Source organism: Poecilia reticulata, chromosome 9 (assembly GCF_904066995.2).
Source record: "Poecilia reticulata chromosome 9, P_reticulata-male-v2, whole genome shotgun sequence".
Taxonomy (NCBI): domain Eukaryota; kingdom Metazoa; phylum Chordata; class Actinopteri; order Cyprinodontiformes; family Poeciliidae; genus Poecilia; species Poecilia reticulata.
Window position 1 is genome coordinate 18,750,226 of NC_088838.1, and position 20,271 is coordinate 18,770,496.

Sequence of the window (20,271 nt, forward strand, 5' to 3'; positions counted from 1 at the left end):
AGAAAGACGGGATGAAGCAGCACCAAACAAAGACTGAAGAAAGCAAGGCAGCGGTGAGCCTGTGTGAGTGGTTTTTTTTTTCTTCTTCTTTAACAGAGAGAGGAAGAGGCCGCGTTGGAAGGAGACTCATGTGGTTCTCACTTCGGCCCCCAGAGGCTTGGTCCTCAGAGAGAAGCAGGCTTATTGGAGAGGAGAGAGATGGTGGGGGGGTGGGAGGGAGAAGGGAGGGAGGAGGATGTTGTTTATCTTGACATGCTCTACTCAGTCTTTAACGCTCGCATCACAATTAAGATGCTGCGGCTCATCAGCTATGTATACAAAACAGTGTAACAAGCTGCACGAGCACACAGGTGATGGGCACAGTCAAAAATAGATCAGGCACAACCTTGAGATGTGGAGGCTTGCAGGAAAAGCTTCACGCTCAGGACACCACAGCGTAACATAATGAAAAAATATGTATAACCACTTCAACTCACCGCAGTTCATTTTTCCTTTTACTTGTTTTATTTGGAGCACAAAATATAATTACACCTTAGAATTTACAAATCACATTTGCACCATTTTTTTTGTATCACTTCAAAAAAACATGGCTTAAAAAACATAAAAATAAATTGCTAACATTTTTTTAATAAATAATATTAACTGAACTCTAAAAACAAATTTGCTTACGTCAGCTACCCTTTGCGTTCTTTGTGTGCACGTCCTGAGAATGAGTTTTGTGTTGTGATGAATAATGCCATGCCTTTAAAAGTATTCATACATCTTGAATTTTGTGTCATTTTCCAACGTTACTACCTCAAATCATTTTTGGTGGAATTTTTATGCGACAGACCAACACAAAGTAGCACAAAATTGTGGAGTATAGAAAAGGATTTCAACATTTACACATGCAACTTCAATGTGCATCTTAAAAGTGCTGCAACCTGATCTTTTTTTTTTTAGAAAACATCCAGGACCAAACAGAAAGAAGACCAAGAAACTCAACAGACAATCAGGGATACGGCTCTGGCAAACCTTAATACAGGATTGGGTCATAAAACAATATATCAATGCAAAGTCTAAACTTCATCTGGAAGTAAAAAGAGCATAGCACAACTTCAGACCTATCAAGACATGTCAACCCAGCTACACCTACAGCCTGGAAAAGGAAAGCATTAATCAGAAAACCAGCCAAGAAGCCTGTGCTGGAAGAACATCAGAGACCGTTTGTGAAGGTGTGAGAATCTGTTGCAAATCTGGCTTTTATGGACAAGAAGAAAGTAAAAGCAACTAATTTTTACAGTTTGTCATAACTCGTGGAGAGTCAAAGAAGTTACTCTGATAAGGTTAGGTCAAACTTTGCTCTTTTTGATCAACAAAAAATATGTGTGAGAGACAACTAACACAGTAAATCACCCTGAAAATACCATCTTCACTGTGAAACTGGGAGTGGCAGCATCATGTTGTGGTTTTTACAGGCAGATGGATGTGAAGGTGAATTGAGCTAAATAAGAGACAAAACCAGAAGAAAAACAGTCAGACTGCAAACATGCCCCAGATTATTTGGTAAATGCCCTTCATGCTTATTATACTTTCATCTGTAAGAACTGTAGAAAATCAAAAGCAAAATAATTGTTTTTTTCGCTACTTTGTAATGGTCTATGCTCTTAAATCCCAATTAAGTACAGTTTTGTGCTGCAACCTGACAAAATGTGGAAAAACTCAACAGGTATGAATACCTTTACAAGGAACTGTAGCTGTAAGAACATGATAATAAATGACCACCTTATACACCTTCTTTTTGTTCGAGCTGTTGTGCTTTTCCTTCCTATACTGCATAGTGACTAAACATTGGAAATGAAAGTTCACAAACTATTCAGGGTGAAAAAGTACCAGAGCATTGGTGTAACAAAGCATGCATTTTAAGTGGAAATAAAAAAGATACGGCTAACTAATATTTCCTTTTACACAAGGACAATAACCTTTAACTGCGGGCAAAACACATATAATTGCTTTTGCAAGAACCTGAAAAGTAGGAAAGTTTAGTTTAAAAAAAAAAAAAACTCCACTAAAAAAATCTATTACAGAGTGTCATTTATCAAAGTAATTGGCAATTGGAGAGCTCGCTTAATTTCATCAACAGTTGGAAAGAGAACCAGTTTATAAAAACATGTTTATATTATTCCCTAAACTAACTTTAATAAGTTAAATTGCTTGTTCTTAAATAAATCAATATATGAATTCATTTTAGTAATAACCCATGAGACAAAGATTTCTCCCTTGAAAAAACAATCAAAACAAAATATAAGGGTTCTACTTTTCTGGAATGTAAGTTGTCTTTAAAAGTCTACTACAAAACAACCTCTCTCTAGCTCACAGACAGTGTCTGCACATGCCATTTAGGGTGTCTATACACACACAAAGTAAGCACCCCACATTTTAGAGCTGCGGCTTCTTATCTGAGCTGTCCGGCATCCGACGACACGCAGTGATCCGGCAGTGCATCCTGAAAGTCTTTTGCAGGCTTTGCAAAAACTAGATGCTGTATGTGGCGGTGGATCAGAGGTTCAGACAGATCCTTTCAGAAGCGTCAGGCGAAATTAAACGGAGGTTTCCTGTCAGACACACATACAGCAGTAAACTGTCCAGTCTTGCTGTTTGCAGCTGAGGCTGATGTGTTATCCCGTGCATCTGGAGAAGATGGCTGGTCTTTGGACATTTTCATACCCCACCCGTTCCACTGACTGGTCACAAAAAGGGGGCTGAGAGACAGCGGTTGGAATCAGGGAGGAAAAGTTACGCTCACTAGTGATCAGTTTGTTTTATTTCGATCTCCCTGCTCAGTGCCAAAAAAGAAGGGGAGGTAAGTGAAGCAGTGGTCTGGGGCAGATTGGGGGCAGGTGCTTTGCTACATCGGGGGGACAACCAGGCCCGTCATCGCTGGAGAGAAAAAAATATACAAAATCTATGATTCTAAATCAGTCAGGCGTTTCATTACTGTACATCACCCAAGTCGTGTTGAGTCATAGCTTTTGAGTTGGTTAGTATAGGGTTAGACTGCATTGGTGAGTTCAGACAGCGGGGTCAGATAGTGAGTTGGATGACTACCTCTGAAGCTGTTCCCCCCTGAGGCGGGACAGGCAGGGGAAGGAGAACCTTGGGGCCTGAGGACGGGAGCAAAAGCACTCTTCTGTTTAGCAGCAGAAGGGAAAGAGGAGAAAGGCAAGAGAGATGACGAGGAGCTGGAGCTTCCTGGTATTGTGGGGCTTGCTGGCATTACTGAGGAACAGAGAGAAACAAACGGTGTTAAGCCTGGAACTGAATCAGAATCAGCGTTGTGAGTTCCAGGCAGGCGGTAAGGTCTTACTGTAGGGAGAGCTGGTGGGTGAGGCGCTGCTGAATCCAGGAGATCCAGGAACTCCCAGACTTGTCATGGGAACTGTCCCATAGCCTCCAGTCATCCCGCCGCTGCCTCCGTAGCTCGACTGCTGGGGAGTGGAAGCTGAGGGGTAACCCCTCGGAGACAAACTGCTGGAGTTACGGATATAACCTGGAGGAAACATCAGAGTAGGCTCATAAGCTTCACTGGCCAGAAAGACAGAAGAAAAGAATGGCTTGCTCAGTTTGTTAACCTTGGCTGCTCTGTCCTGGATCTCCAATGCTAACCCCCAGCTGGGATGGATAGGAGCCTAAGCCCATGACGCTCCCATGGGCTGGTGAGCTGGGCAGCGCCTGCAGCTGACTGTGAGGACGGGGAACGCTGTAGAGCGCCTCGGCAATGTCAGCTGCACGTTTCAGCAGCATGTCCTGCAGCAAGTCAAACAAAGTGACAAACAACAGGTCAGTTTCAGGAAATGTGAAACCAATTGGCTGATATGTGCTGGTGCTGCTATTTCTGGTAGTAAACAGGAGTGAACTAATTAATCTACACAGAATCCTTAAGTGACACTCTGTCAACCTATCAAGCTTTACGGGTCTGAACTAAAGAAACAGTTTTAACTGCTTAATACAATGTTAACATAAGGTAATGTTAAATGGACCATGAACTCATGTGGATCATTGTCACACAGAGCCAGCAAAAAGCAAAAAAGATCTTTGTACAGTTTTTTTCTGATCTCATCCTGTAAGTTGAGTAATGCTGTGTATGGATAATGTTTGATAAATGGTTACTAATTCTTCCAGGCCAATATATCTTGTTAATCTAGTTAAATTGTTGTTTCCTATGTTGCATCCCTTGCTTGTCAGTTAATGCTAATAATATTTTCAGTCCTCTTTCATTTCTGTGCAAAAGTTGTGCTCACGATTGCTTACCAAAAATTTAATTTGTGGAATTTAACAAATTCTGCAATTTATTGCCACAATTGAAAGAGCAAATTCAGGGAGGATTCGTTAGACCGGGATCTTCTCGGGTAAGGAAAGATTACAACAATAGAATGGAAAAAAGATTCAAGAGGTTTGTCAATGTTTGTATAATTCAAGGGCAATTTTTAAAGAATTTTAAGTTCTATATTAGCAATGCCCTATTTGATGACGATCAATTTCAAATGTAGGAAACAGTTTTGTTTCCAAGTACCTGATTACTGTGAGGATTTCCATATAGGGCTTCAACAAGATCTGCTGCTCTTTTCAGAAGAATCTCCTGTAAAACAAATTAAAAATAAGACATTTAATTGACAACTCCAGGACAAAAGCATAATAATCATAACTCCTTTAAAAATAAGTGTAGGTAACTCTTCTGTCTCACCTTTGCTAGCTTCTCTGGATCACCTGGATGCCGGGGAATTACCTTCTGAAGTCGCTGAAAACCGTAGTCTATAGTTGGCTCATTAAGGGCTAAAAAAAATCATTAGATTGTCAAGCTTTAGAAACAATAATTTAAATCTTTGGATCTAACTTTAAGGAAAATGGTTCATCCTAACACCTGTGTAGATGAAGCGTCCAGGCGCTCCCTTGCAGAACTGCTTCGACTTATACGACAGGGTGACCTCCACGACCCCAGGGATGTGTCGAGGAGGCGTCTGCACACGAATGGCGTGCGGAGTGATCAGCTGAGGAGAAAGCACACAAACGGTGTCACCAAAAAAAAAACGCCTCCCCACGTCTTGTAAATATTTAGGCTAACTCATTACTGTGGGAAGATTCAATTGTTAAGACTGCTCATAAATCACCCAAATAATGAGACAAGCCATATGCTGCGCATTTCATTTCACAATGTGCAGCATCATTAGTGGGATGTTTCGAAGACAACTCTTACCTCACTCCACACTAGCATGCTTCCAAACACCACCTGCAGCCCGTCGAAAAAGTTCTCCCCGATGACTATGACCATGGCCCCGCCGGTGGTCCAGCCTTCGCTGGGGCTGATGGCTTTGATGCAGGGGGTGGCTGAAACGGGAGAGAAAAGCTTCATTAACATGATCTGCAAAGACGATCAATAAAGAGTAAAGAAATGAGGGTATAAGTGTTAGGTATACTTTACATGTATGCGCCCCCCAGCGGTATTCATTAATTGTTCATATTTTATCATGTTTTTTATTATGTGATAGAGCAAAACAAAACGGAGACGTGGTTTTTATTTCATGCTGCAGGAAGCATTCCCACATCATGATGCTTCCACTGTCATCTTTTACTGTGGGGATGTCAGATGTACATTAATGACTGTCTTGGACCATTACATAAAACCCAAATTAAATACATCGATTTGTGATTGTATTGTGACAAAATGTGAAAAAGTTCAAAATTTATGGACACTTTTACAACTTTTTGCACTGTATGTAACAGGGTAAAAAAGGTTTGAAGGTTAAAAATCAAAACATAAATTTATGTTATCTTAGGCTAGAACAGCTGCTTGAAAAGAGTTTGTGTGATTTAAAGTCATGCATCATGCACAGACATCCTCATTTAAAAGTTGGGTTAAGTACAGGACAAATGTCCGGACAGAGTTGGAAAAATGATCAGCAGAAATGAAAGATTACTAGTGTAAGTTTTAGGCTTGTTTTAATAAATCTTGTAAATTAACTCTTCTTTGCCTCTCAAATATGTGCAACTCTTTGATTCAGATAAAATACGTAATGTGTTTAATGTGACAAATGATGAAAAAGCATATAAATACTTTTACGAAACTCTGACTATAAGCAGGTTAATTAAACCTCTTATCTTATTGTCCTACCATATTCCATGGTATTCTCCACAGACTCTCCCGGCTCCAGTCGGCGAGCTCTCCGGCCGTGTTTTGAGTTGTTGTGGACGAACATGTTGTCCGACACGGCCAGGACGTGTCCATCTACACTCACTGTGCTGGACAAGACCACCTGAGCGAGAGGACAAAGGGGGCCAAGAGGAAGACGCGTGAGTGTAGATGAAGCATTAAGACTGCAGGCTAAGAGTCAAAATATCAAGTTACAAGTGTGAAAATCCCAGAGCAACAATTAGTTTTTCTGTAAAGGTGACGGTCATATTTCTTAATGGATGATCTGACGTCTCAGGGATTTCCACAACACATCTGCATTCTGGGGCTCTCACACCCCTTTACTCCTCCACTGGGTCACCATATGGCCTCTCCCTCTGCCTCTGGACTAACTTTTTGATTCATACAGCATGCAGCAGGCTCACATTGTCTCCTCTTAATCCTTCAATGACAACAAACATATGAACCGAATCTCCTATTTCAGCTGGTTGTTAGAGCAGTGGATGATATATGGCACCCATAATGTGATTTTCTGCCTACTGCATGTCCCCACTTACATCTGCACCCCATAGGTGGCACTTTATACACTTAACAAGGGGATAGTCCCAACTTTTTGCCTTCATTATTTACAATATTTATATGCGCCAGGACATTATGACATATATTTTGAAATGACGTGTATAATAAATGTTCATCTGTCTTTAAAAGACACACATAATGAAAGTTTTGCAGGTGAAGGAGCAAAGCAAAAGAGAGGGGAAAAAAACATATGTTCCATAGGTGGTGGAAGGGGAAGGAAAATAACTGTAAATTATCGATCAAGCAGCGAACTCCTGCCCAGCCCTGATCACCTTTTAACCCAGAGGCCCAGAGTTTGGAGCGCTCGTGTACTCATAACTTCTCAGCATGTGTCACACCACAGGAGTTAAAGCAAACACGGTGGGAGACGAGGACGGAGAGGGGCGGGGGCAGCCGGACACAAGGTTTTGCCGGGCAAAGGAGAATGCCAGAGAGAGGCCGCTGGTGCTGAAAGACGGCAGAGGAAGTGAGCTCGAGGAGTCCCCTGTGACCACTTCCTGGGTCACGGAGCATGACCTTCCCCATCTGGAGCCAATCACTCAATTCTTGACAACTTCCTGAAACACCTCAACCTATTTCCTGCATCCAGGCGCCCCCACAGCCATGTCTCCCACATATATAACTCTTTGGTTTGTCTTTCCATCTCTCTGACTCCTTATTGATTTCTAACTTTCACCTTTAACTTCTTTCTCCAGTTTGACTTCCACTGGAAAACTTTCCCAGAGATTTGCCGTGTGACAACTTTAGCAACTCTCAGCTACTTTAAATGGCTTTAAGACCCAGAAACCAAATGTTCTCTTTGGATATCAAAAAGAAAATCAGTCTCATAGCTTGTCAATAAAGTTAATTTATCTAAAAATGAGTTCTTAACTTTTCCAAGGAGTTAAAAAATGTGGGAGAAATATTCCTATTTTTTCCTGATCTATCAGTATTGAAAGACAAATAAACATGAGCAATTGGAGAAAAATATCATGCCTGGTATTCCAATTATTTTTATAAATGGACCAAACTAAAACAGATACTCTGATTCAGAGTTCTGGTAGTTACCGTCATTGTTCTGTGGTCTGGTTTCTTCTGGTCGTGACTTTAGGAGTGTCTTTTTACTTTGGGTTCAGAACTGGAGGATGCACTTGAATAAGTGAGTAATGCTGAGCATGCTGAAGGCATTTATACCAAAAATGGAGACTTTACTTGCAGAAAAGTGAAACGTGCGATCAGGATAAACTGGTTTAGCCCAGCTACTTGCTGGAATGGGAGCAACAAAGTTCCTCTTTTGAACGTGATGGCGGGAGCAAAGGCCAATCAGGTGCACCTTTTTAGACAACATGAAAGCCATGTCATTAGAGCCAAGTAGCTAAAAGCTGTTTAAGGTTGGTAGATTAGAGTTCTTCCTCTTCCTGGAGAGTTTTGCAGATATGAGGCACTTTTTATCATAAGTAAACAAACTGCCTGCCAAGGTTCCTATTGTGCATTTAAAGAAATAGGATGTTAACCTGCACTTGTTTTGTCTCATCAAAGAGTTTAATGCAGCTGCAGACGACTTTCATATAAACAGTAATGTGAAACAAGAGTTTAGAATATTAGAAAAAGACGATATTTTGAGAGAAACAGATTTTTTATTCTGGCTAAGCTAAGGGCATTTTCACACTTTGATGGTCCGAGGTTCAACTAGGCAGGAAATGCTGAAAGATTCATTTCATTTGGCTCGGTTCACTTTCACGCTGCACTTATTGAAAGTAGACTGGACAACCTCACACAGTCACAGCATCAGGCCATCGGGGGAACTGTCACAAGCAGCAGGCAAGGAAATGAACCATCAGCAAAACTACAGATGTACAAAAAAAAACACACACACCATGTGAAACGTGCTGCTGATGTTCCACAGACACCAAATGTGGATTTAAAAGTGAGGGCGTTTCTTCTTCTCGTTGGTTTTAGCTTACTGGATAGTTTGGTTGCATTTCCACAGTAAGGGAGCTGCACCAGAGGTCACTCAGAGGTAAACAGAGAAAAAAGGCGAGTTTTCACACCTGCCCACGGTGAAGCAAACTATCTGAGAAAAGCAACTGGTCATTCTGTTTGATCACATAAGCTCTGCTAGGAAAACATCTAAGGGTCTAGTTTGTCTCCATCATACAATTCAGCTGTCCAGCTGGAGACTTTGTGGAGAAGAGAAGCCTAAATTAAAAGTGTTTTTAGAACTGCAGTTTACATAGAAATATACTGAATGGGAGAGTCGAGTGTCTTATAATAGAAGAGTATAAAGATGCTCTTTTATCACAGCGACTATATCCTTCATCCTCCGATATTCTCACTTTTTTATGTCCACACACAAGCACACACTCACACACGTGAGCATCTTTTATGTACCTGGAATCTCCTCATATCCCTCGGGTTGCCTGCTGTCTTCAGGCAGTTCTGGTTGCATTTCAGGAAAAACTTCAAGAAAAACCTGCAAAGGTAAACAAAAGGGCACATATTACATTTTTTTTTAACATCAGCAACAAAGAAACTCCATGACAGTTTTCAGTATGTAATTATTCCCCCCGTTTCCACACACCAAAAGTCAAAGAAGGCTTTTTTTTTTTTCACAGCCAGGTCCTGTGTGATTGCATGTATGTACATGTGATTACAGTTCTGACATAAATCCCAGCTGTTTAGTTTAGTTTTAAAGTCAATGTTGTTACACTTTAAATCAAGTAATGAGATCTGGAAGCACAAGGCGAGTGAAAAGTGCTGCTGCGTTTCAAAGTAAACCAGAGACAATGATGTATGCCAGCGGACTCAGGGGACTGTGGTATCCCACAATGCCATATTTGAACCCCACATGGGAGCGCAGAGGGAAACGAAGTAGAGACAGCCACAGAGAAAATTAAATGAGGAAGTGGCAGGACGGAGGCAGGGAAGGAGGCATGTGCAGGTGCTCGCATGGACATGATTTTTTTTTTTTTTTCAAGTATATGTGTCTCATCACGTATGTAACTTCAATCCAACGCACCGTGGAGCTGAAGACAGTGGGGGAGGGAGGGTGCTGATAGCCTGAGCTACACCAGAGAAAACCTGAAAGAAAGGTGGAATAAATAGAAGAGAGGGAGACTGCTGAGAGAGACTCCAAATCCCAGGTGTACACGGTTCGGAAACATAGCCAGCTGCCATGGCAACGCAGCTCTGCCGCAATCCCAAAGTCCCCACGCTAAGAGGCAAAGATGGGAAAGAGGAGGAAGAAACTAGAGCGCATTCCATCACAGAAATACGTCGAATTTCTGTGATGGAAATACGGCGAAATGACGAATAGAGAATATAGAAATAAACAGAGGAAGGGGATATGAAGTGATGGGAGGGGAGGATGAGGTTAAGGAGATCTATTCAGATGTTTTGGAAGGGCAGAAAAGAAGATTGAATACAAAAAAAAAAACATCTGAGCTGTGTGGTGACCCCACTACAACAAAAATTCAGATCTTTAACTGAGTGTCCACTCCATTTACAAAAAATGTCAAACACTCAATCATGATGTGACTAAAACATAGTTGTGTGAAACTTGGCTCGTTTGTTGAGTTTACTTTTTTGTGGTTAAAAGTGGGTGCTAAATAACTTTCCTATTCATACTCTTAGTAAGGAAGGAAGGAGTTATTTGTAGAAATGTTCAAATCAGGTCCCAGGTTCTAACCAAGGCTTCCTGACAAAACTCCTGCTACCTGTTGATGGTCGACCATCTGGGATTCCTGCAGCTGCAACCCCAGCTAGTTGTTTTGCCATGAAATTCACAACCAATCCTTTAAAATCACAGTCTATTTTTGTGGGCTTGCAAAACTGCATAATAGGTCATTCACAGTATTTTGTTGATCCAACATCTCTGAGTTTTCCCTAACTCCTGAGTGTTTCACGTCACTCAGGACTACGTTGAAATTCGTAGTCAAAGACAAACCGGTGCACCTCCTGGTCCGTCTGTTCAGTGTGTCCTGATTGGCATGCTGGGATACTAAGAGAAAATGTCTGTGTAATTAAGTCCTTTAAAGGTTCTGACATTTAAAACACATTGTTAGATTTTAGAAATTGGAGAGCAACTTTTTTCTCCATTGTTTTTTCTGCAAAACGTAATTGAAAAAGCACTGAAATATGTTAGGAGCTGTTGCAGCAATAAGTCCCTTTAAAGCATGCATTTCTGCAAACTGCTCAGCATGAAAACTCTACCAAAAGGAGGAAAATTGGAGAGAAGTGAGTTTCTTGAAGTTTCTAGTTGTCTGATATATTTTTAGAAACAAATGATAAAACTTTATACTTTTTTTGAGACAGATTGTCAGGACGTTGCAGAGGGTTTGTTAACCAGGTTAACTGCTGTGTTTGGATCAGCTTTTTGAGGCTGAGCTGCTCTGGCTGGAATAAGATATCAAACGATGTAAAGACATGAACTGGAGACACCGCAATGTCCACAACATCACTGATGAGTGAGGGAAGTTACACACTCACAGTAATAATGCAGACTAAGTAATGCTGATGGATATTAGTGTATAATCTCCTTGCATGTGCATAGCAATAAGACGGAGTTATTTGTTTTCAAGTGAATCAGGAAGATTTTAAAAAAAAAAACATTGTGATCTGGACATTATGCTGCTCTGTGTCAATAAGAAAATAGTTGCTGAATCTTACAAAATACATAAAAGTTGGTTATTTTAGAATAATGAACACATCATTAACAAATGAAAAATAAAACTGTAGTTTGCTGTAGTCAACATGTAGTTTGCTTTTCCTCAATAAACCCAGATGCAATGTATCCTGATAAAAGTACTTGTTCTGCTTTGAAATTGAAGACGGTGAAGATTTTATCTGCTCTGCTTTGAGAGGTGGAAATTAAAGAAGCAGCAAAAACCAACTTCCAGAATTAAAAAGAAAACAGCCTGAGTGAAGTTGGTGAATTTTACAGCCTTCAATAAACATGCTATCAAAACATCCCTATTAAAAAGCAATGCAAAATGTTTGATAGCTGATATAAATGTAGTTAATATGACGTAAAAATGGTCACAAATGTATTTAATCTCTTTAATTCACTGATCTATTCCTTTTTTCAGGGTCACTGCTCATTAAAGAGCAGTCTGACTTATCATATTTTAATTTCTTTACATGTAACTTCTTACCTCAGTTTTATGTTTATTTATCTATTAACAGATTACAGATGTAAACATCACACCATATAGTTTTGTATGTGTGCAGCTTTCCACACTAAATTCCATTAAATAATAATTTAATTGATATTTGAATCAAAATTAATCAAAACATTTTTAGCTCAATTATTCAACATTTTTCTTACGTTTCTGATCGTTTCACTCAGTGTCATTTGTTGTGTCCGAATGTTTTGAATATAACCCTGAAGGAAAAAAGTCTGAGTTTTATGTATGAACTATGTTTTGTATCAAATAGTTCTCATTAATATTCCCTAGGTGTCGCTGTGTCTGATCAGCCGGCAGCAGCAGAAACAATCAGATCACAGATGCACCATAAATCTAACTCTCCTAAAAAGTATCTTCCTATACTTATATTAAAGTAATTATTTTCTACTTTCTTCCAGCATCGCAGCGCGTTTTACTTCAGTGAAGTACTTGTTCAATCACCGTCGCTGTTTCCACTAAGCAAACAATAACAGTGAGGAGAAAAATACCACAGAAGGAGGCAGCGTTTTTTTGGCTTACGTGGGTTGGTTTGATCCCACCCACACTGTGTTCTTTGCAAACATAATTCATCTTAATGTGGAGCGGCTGTGTGGAGAGGAAATTCATATTGGCCCCACAGCCCTGAATCCTCCCATCGAATGCTAATCTCTCCCTCATTCTCTCAGCTTTTACTGATCATTCCTCCATCGCTTGTTCCAGTTTCCTCCCTTGTGAACAGGACCTGGCTTGCAACTAGTTCTCAGTTCCAACTTGTCTCCGATATTACTGGAGTTGAGTTATGCGCTCAGAGGACGATCAATATTGTTGTTGGCAGAGAGTGATTACAATTTATCTGTCAGAGCTCGGACCTTCCACCTCAGAGCTGCGGTAGATCTCAGTTCGGAGTGAAAATGTGAAAGGGCCCATCTGTGCCTCTCACACATCACACTGAGATTTCACTTCTAATAGATCATCAATGTTGTGGACATCTTCACGGATTAAAAATCTTACTGAGAAGTTATGCGGCGCGTTACTCTAACTCAAGTTGAGCACATCTTTGAAAATCAAACGGTATCAAATTGCAAAAATATTCACGACATTTGAAGAGCTAAGATTTTGTTTCATGTTACAACAACAAACTTTGATCAGCGTTTCATGTTTTGAGACACACAAGCACAAAATAGTCCATAGTGTGAAGTGGGAGGGATGCTTAATGGAAAATCTGAAAAAGTGTGTCATGTAGTGTTTGTATTCTTAGTTCTCTCAAATTAAGTGTTTAGGGTATGAGTGCACCAGATTTGTACAGCTCAAGATGGAAAACTTCAGCCACATCAGAGGGAAGCATTTCTGAGAATCCGTCTTCAAGTGTTGCCACAGATTGGTAAGTAATTTAACGGGCATGAGGTCACCAGTCAGAGACAAACAGGACAAACAACCATGCAAACGCGCATTCACTTCCAAAGAGAATTTAGAGAGACAAGTTAACCCGAGAGTCATGGTTTTGGACTGTGGGGAGAAGCCAGATGCGCAGGGAGAACATGCAAACTCCACACATTTAGACCCCAGGCTGGGACTCGAACCCAGGACCTGCTTGCTAAAAGGCAAGTGCTACTAACTAATCTGGGGCCTTCACAGAGCAGCTATATTTAATTAAATTACACACAGCTGCATAAGGTAAGGTAATTGTATCTATATAGCACATTTTCAGCAACAAGGCAGCTTTACTGACTTTTTTTCTGGTTAGATGACATCTTATGGGAAGAAGTCGCAAAGGATTTTATTTTGGGGTGTCAGAATTATTATCCAATCTCAGATAAGTGGAATATGATGGATGGATGAACGGAATTAGGTTTAAGAAGATTAAATACATTTGATACATACAGAGAAAATGACGAGGTTTGGTAGCGCCAGCCTTTTTGCACACAGTGTAACAATCGGTCGTCACACATTTAACTGGATGACATGACAGTGTTTCACTGAACTGATGACCGAGGGCCAAGAAAACCACAACCCTAATTCAGGGACTGTCTACATCTATTTCTGGCTTTATGCACTTTCTGAGGGTTCTTGACCTTATTTGTTGACTTCTTCTCATCATTCCTTGTTTATATGACACCAGATGCCTCGCGCACACACACTGGCATGCAGAAAAACACACACTGACACACACACACACACACACACACACACGCACACACACACACACACTCTCTTTAATACGCTGACACACCCACCTTTGCACCCCCCCAAACCCCCCTACCCAAAAACCCATTGAGTCAACTTTTCACCCCCCTCAGTTCGGACGCACACAGCTGCAAATGCTGAAATTAAAGCGAGACATTGACGCATATATTAGCATGCATTAGCCGCTTCCCTCTGCCCACTTAACATGCAAATCTCCCAGCCCCGTCGCCTCGCACCTTCTGCCACACATTCATTTGCTGAATTATAATTAGACTAATCTTGCATAATTAATAAGAAGTTGAGGACCCTCTGTTTTTTATTACCCCCCTCTTCTATTGTGGTTGCAGAAGTTTAATATTGCTGTTGTTTGTTTTGTTTTGGTGGAGTAACACACCCACACAGCACAGTGTATGACACACTGCAAAGATTTGGACGTAATCCTTGTGTCACAGGGAAATTAGCAAAGAACGGTCGATTTCAAAGAACTCCTCGTGCAAGTGTGTTTGTTTTTAATCTGGTGATGTTGTACATTTACATCTTGTTCTGCTCAGTAATGCAGGTTATTCTCTGCTAATAACACTTTCAAGTGTATTAGCAAATAGTGCACTTGCACTATTTGAGTGTGCAAATAGTGCAAGTGCAAATAGGACTAGTTAGAAAAGAGCGTCAGCATTTCTGTTGAATGTTTATAAAGAGAGTGTTAAGTTTTAAACATCATGATTTAAAACACATCATCAAGAATATGTCTTACTGGTCCAAAAAAAAAATGGTTTGGATGTAAAAATCTTCCTTAACTGTTACTGCAGATGCTTGACAGCAGTTGTTGGTGCCTCTGGTGGCACAACTAGTTATTAGGGTTAAGAGAGCATTTACTTTCCCCATAGGGCAAGGTTGGCATGAGTGGCTTTTTCTTTAATACATACAGCCATTATTTGCACTCTGTGTTTCATATTTACTCAAATGATCCTTTCCAGATGTTAAAATTTGCTTAAAAACCTAAAATATTTAAGTTTGACAAAAAATGGGGGGGGGGAGTCATGACACAAAATATGTTTTCAGGATGCAACATGTTACATAAATTCAACAGCTTCCTAAATACTGAATTCTTATTTACAAGCCAAACCATTTTAAATACACACTTTCCCACGATGAAGAAACTAGTGCAGGACAACGTGATGTGGATGTTTCAATTTTAAAAACCATTTTTAGGCCAGTTTCAGAGGCAGAAGTCTTTAAAGGTTCACAAGTATGTTTAAATGTGCATTTCCTGCCCAATAAATAAATAAATAAATAACAGCAGCCAAAAATTTTAGAAGTTGCAAAGAATAAACAATGTATGCCAAATAACATACATTTTATGACATTTTAAAAGCTTGATTTAAATCTTTGGATTTTGCTGTAGGCTAAAATTAGAGCTGAACTCAAACATTCAGCTAAGAAAATTGTGACAAACAATCTAGTACAAAAGTGAACTCATTTCAGATTCACTGATGGTATTACCTCACAGACATGAACATCTTCAGCTATTTAAACTGCTAAAATCTGGGTGCTTCTTCAAGAACCTCACATTAAAAATCATGCTTTTAAAGCAGGAAACACAAAAAGTAACAAATCTCTGCATCATTTTGCACCAGATGTGGGTGAAATTTTGTTTCCAGAGATCTTTACCGACTTTAGTGAAGGCAGTCAAGGGGCAACGCATTAAACAGGAAAACATATTTTTCCAGGAAGCGATGCTGAAGGAGACTTTTTTGCGCTTTTTCTTCTCCTTTTGTTTTGCTGAAGTTTGAAATATGGCTTACACAGTCGGTTGAAAACCTAAATATAACAATAATCAAACTTACTGTCTGCTAATGGACTTCTCTGATAAAATATTTAGCTGTCGGCTCGAGGTTAAAAGAGCTTTTAGAGCAATTTTTCTTCTCCTTTTGTGGCATTCGTTCTGAGTTAGATTCTGCCAGCACAAACACCGATCTTAGTAACTCAGCACAAAAACTCAGAGGCCCTTATTATTTTAAAATATGTCTCATTTAAACTAAGTTTCCTGCCAAGATTATTCAACATAATCCTTTATTTGTTTGCTTATTATTCTCATTCATACATCCCTGTTTCTGGCCAAACAGACCAAATGTTTTACAGTGAGACCTGAGCTTCCCATCTGCTGCAAATAATTTTACCAAAACAAGTTCAAAGAGCAAATGTCAAATTGTGACGCAGAGAACAAATAAAAATAGGCAGATTTTATAGTTTTGTTCTTTGGAGTGGATGCTCTGTTCCTCATTTCTGTGTCCATTAGGGCATCTGTTACACATCAGTGGCGCTTTCTGCTTTACACGTGGCCTTAATCATCTAGTGAGCACCTAGCTTGACATAAACTTTCATAAGATTTCATCAGCACTAATCACTGTCGACATAAACTGCCTTCTCAAATTGTCATAAAACACATCGGCCTCTCAGCTCCTCGGGAATGCAGCTTTGGTGGCAGCAGGAACTGACGAAGGGTTTGCTGCAAGCTTCAAGTTAGCTAGATGCACATTTACATAAACATTTTCTAAAGTTTGATTAAGTGCAAATTCGGTGATTTGGCAAAAAGAACGAGGGTGAAAAGGATAATGGCACTAAAAATAACTTGATTCGCAAATATCTGTCTGTTTAGCCTTTCAGATGCAGGGTGCTGAGAATACAAAGTGAGTGCACACACACACTCACACACACCCAAAAAAAGAAAGATTAAGAAGAGAAGAGGCGGAGACGGAGGAAGAGAGGAAGATTGTTGATGTCCTGTATGCAGGGCCATCACTCATCAGAAATCCCCTCCATCACCCCCACCCTGAAAAAACAAAACAGTGTCCTGACATGGCGGTGGAGGGGAGCTGCAGGGAGGAAAATTAGGAAACCAGATGTGAAGCATTAAAACATACTGACATGCTGAGGGCCTTCCTCTGCCACACTCACACACTAAGAGTACTAACTCATACAGCAGCCCGACATGCATGTGTCACACAAAGGCTGTGCGAACCACACACACACGCATACACGAGTTCAACGAAAAAAAAAATGGTCCAAGACAGGCGACCATGTGTGTACAATCAGTCATGCAAAATTACATTAGCAAAAATAATGCCTCCGACACGAATGTCTCAGAGATATCTGGACAGAAATAAGAGATGATTTTTGATCAAAAGTGCATCTGAGGAGCCAAAACATGCTGCAACTCGCCACTAAACACTAAGACTTGGATGAACCCATGTTTAATTCCAAGACATCGGGCTACAGATGGGTCATCATGCATCGCTGTATGGATATGCATCCAATTAGTACACGTACCGCAGCTGAGGATCAACTTTGGGTGATTTGTTTTCTTCCATGAGGAGATTTGTGTTTGGAGGGGTGCTTGTGTCTGTGTGTGTTGGTAATAAGAGGGACGTTGGGGGTGGTGGTAGGTAATAAATACCCCTGGACCAGGATCCCCTGGCAGACTGGAAGCTAGACTGGTCATCAGGGTTAACACCCGGGGCACATGACCTCTGACACTGCTAATGGGGCACAGAAAACCCTCCACGAACTGATACCTCCTCTGTCGCATACCACCACAGGACCTTTCACACCGATCCCTCCAGACGCCTCCCCTCCTCCTCCAAAAACATACACGGAAATCTGTGGCTTCAGCTTCACTCAGCAGCAAACATCATTGCAAACATCCATTAGTTTTTCCCCTTCATTCTCCATCATGTCTTTAAGCAGAGACAGACATCTATAAAAGAGTCAGATAAGTCTGAATTCAGTGTCTTTTAGGAAAGTTTTTTTTTACTTTTTGCTCTCAAAACTTACAAAGATATCCCCATCCCTTTGGCATTTTTTATTTTTTGATACTAAGCCACAAACTGAAGTGTTGTTGTTTTTTTCATATTTTTTATATGTAGGAAAATCTGAAAAGTGTGACATGCATTTATGTTCTACTCTCCTGAATCAAAACTTTGCAGAACCACATTTTGTTGAAGAGCAAAGTCTTTTATCAATTTAAAGATAAAACGTGATCCGTACTTTTCGCAAAACAGCGCAAGCTCAATCAGACCTGGTGGAGAGCATCTTACAATAAGTTATTGATTGGATTCAAAACTGGACTTTAACTAGGCCATCCAAACACATGAATATGAATATAACTTGATCTAAAGCCGTCTACTTTAGCACTCGTATGTTTAGGGTTGTTTTCCTGCTGGAAGGTGAATCGCCGTCCCAGTCACAAGATTTTTGGAGATTTTTCCAGGACCTCCCTGAATTTCACTCCCTCCATCTTTCCTTCAACTCTGACAGGCCTCCTTGTCCCCACAGCATTATACTGACACCACCGTATCCCACTGTAAGAATTCTTACAGTGTCCAGTGCCATTTTTTCCTCCACAAAGCATTTTACATGAAGCCATTAGAGTTTAAATCTAACCTCATCTCAACATCAAATCACAATTAAATACCTGGATTTGTGTTGTAAAATAATCAATGAGACGATGATCCATGCAGCTTCAGTCAGATTGTGTGCATTTTGCCTGCGCCTCTCTCCCAGGCTCACCCCTGCAACCTTAGTCCAGACCCAGCTCGATACTAAAATGGGGAACTGTGACAAAGCCAAACATTTTTAAACGCGAGCGCTGATTTATAGAGCTCAGTACTGCCGTAAAACTTTCAGGCATACCACCACGAAAAATTGACTGTGGCACGGTGAAGCTGGAAGGAATAAAGTGGGCTGATGGGAAGGGAATACCAGAGGCACTCCAACATCGCAGCTGGGTTTCTCCTGGGTCCAAAAGCAGTTTTAACCCGCAACCTCTCACCTGATTCTAAATGTGCATTCTAACCATTTTAAATGAATTAATGTCTCAGTCTCCCGAGCAAAGCCAAAAGCGGAGATTGCATACAAAGCTCGGCCACATGGGACTGTGTTTGTGCTGCCAAATAGATGGATATGGAGGGATATTCGGAGTCTGGAGAACATGAATTCACAACCAGGACGGGGAATAGACGTCCCATCAGTGGCCTGACCTCTCCCAGCATGCTTGGTGTGCCCTGGGGGATGAAGATTCAAAATATATTCTCACAACTGTCAGATGGAGATGCACGGTAACACCAACAAATGTGCGTAGGGTCGCCTGCAACACAGCAAACACTAATGTTACCTTTTTAATACCCTTTCAGTCAATCTGCCGCTAATCAGGCTCACCGATAACATGTGTGCATCAAACCCTGACCCGAACCTCTCTCTGAGAAGAACAATGAATCTGGGATGGATGGCACAGAGAGAGAAAGAGAGAGAAGAGAGAAGAGGGAAGCAAAAACAGAAGGAGAAGAGATGTCTTCTTAATTAGCCAGTAATGATAAGATCTGACAAACAACATCTGTTTCCAGAAAGAGGGAGGAGGAGGAGGGCTGACGGAGGGAGAGTGAGGGAAATGTTTGAGAGGGAGAAGGTGCGAGAGCGAGAGAGTCGGCTAAGAAACCTGTGAAGCCTAGACAACAGGGACCTGCTTGTAAGAAAGTAAATGGGGAGTGGAGGGGATGTGTATGAGGGAGGGAACGCTTTGTAGCGTGACACAATGGAGGAACGGTGGATGAGAAGTATAACAGAAGTGGGAGAAAGACAGACAGGGGAGCGAAATCTGACAGGGTTGAAGGAGTCCAAGAGCCCGGACGCGAATGACAGACAGAGAGAGGAAAACAGATCAAAACTGAGAGAAAACCAACAACACCGAGAGAAGCGGGGGAGACGATGAGCTGGAGGAGAGGAGAAGAAGAAGAACAAGAAGGACATGTGAATAAGGAGAGGAATCATCCAGAGGTCCAGGGTGCTGTAATTTACTCTCCGTGGCTAATACACAGCAAATGTGTCGGAGCCGAGGCCAGAGAGAGGAGAAGGGGAGCTGGGTGGCTGGGGAAGCTGGAGGGAGGGCGAGCAGAGTATCTGGGCTCTCAGCAGGCCTGCTGGGAGCCTGTCAGCAGTCACATCACCCCCTGCCCTCAGTCCTGACAGATTCATCAGAGCCCAAACACACTCCACAACACATTCACACACACATTCAAAAGACTTCAGCAAAATTAGAATATTTCCATCTGTGATTAAATTCAAGTGTTGTCTGGAACTGCACTGCAACGCCGTAATAATAAGTGCAGTAAAGAAATACATCCAGATTTATTTTTCTTGTTACGT

General features: G+C 41.0%; 1 protein-coding gene across 4 annotated transcripts in view; it reads right to left on the bottom strand.

Annotated features, from left to right (window-relative positions):
* Window positions 1-481: 481 nt before the first annotated feature.
* Window positions 482-20,271, bottom strand: part of ebf2 (EBF transcription factor 2) — a 37,172-nt gene continuing 17,382 nt past the window's right edge. For 2 of the 4 annotated variants that reach the window (XM_008418606.3, XM_008418605.3), the window contains exons 7-16: window positions 9,116-9,197; window positions 6,149-6,290; window positions 5,234-5,364; window positions 4,901-5,027; window positions 4,724-4,812; window positions 4,553-4,618; window positions 3,612-3,786; window positions 3,347-3,529; window positions 3,088-3,258; window positions 482-2,919 (exon numbers count right to left, since the gene is read on the bottom strand). In XM_008418606.3, coding sequence (XP_008416828.1) covers window positions 2,888-2,919; window positions 3,088-3,258; window positions 3,347-3,529; window positions 3,612-3,786; window positions 4,553-4,618; window positions 4,724-4,812; window positions 4,901-5,027; window positions 5,234-5,364; window positions 6,149-6,290; window positions 9,116-9,197 — 1,198 coding nt within the window. In that variant the 3' untranslated portion in view covers window positions 482-2,887. Of the gene's footprint in view, window positions 3,259-3,346; window positions 3,530-3,611; window positions 3,787-4,552; window positions 4,619-4,723; window positions 4,813-4,900; window positions 5,028-5,233; window positions 5,365-6,148; window positions 6,291-9,115; window positions 9,198-20,271 lie in introns of all 4 variants that reach the window. The other 2 variants (XM_008418604.3, XM_008418603.3) reach the window with 1 other exon arrangement.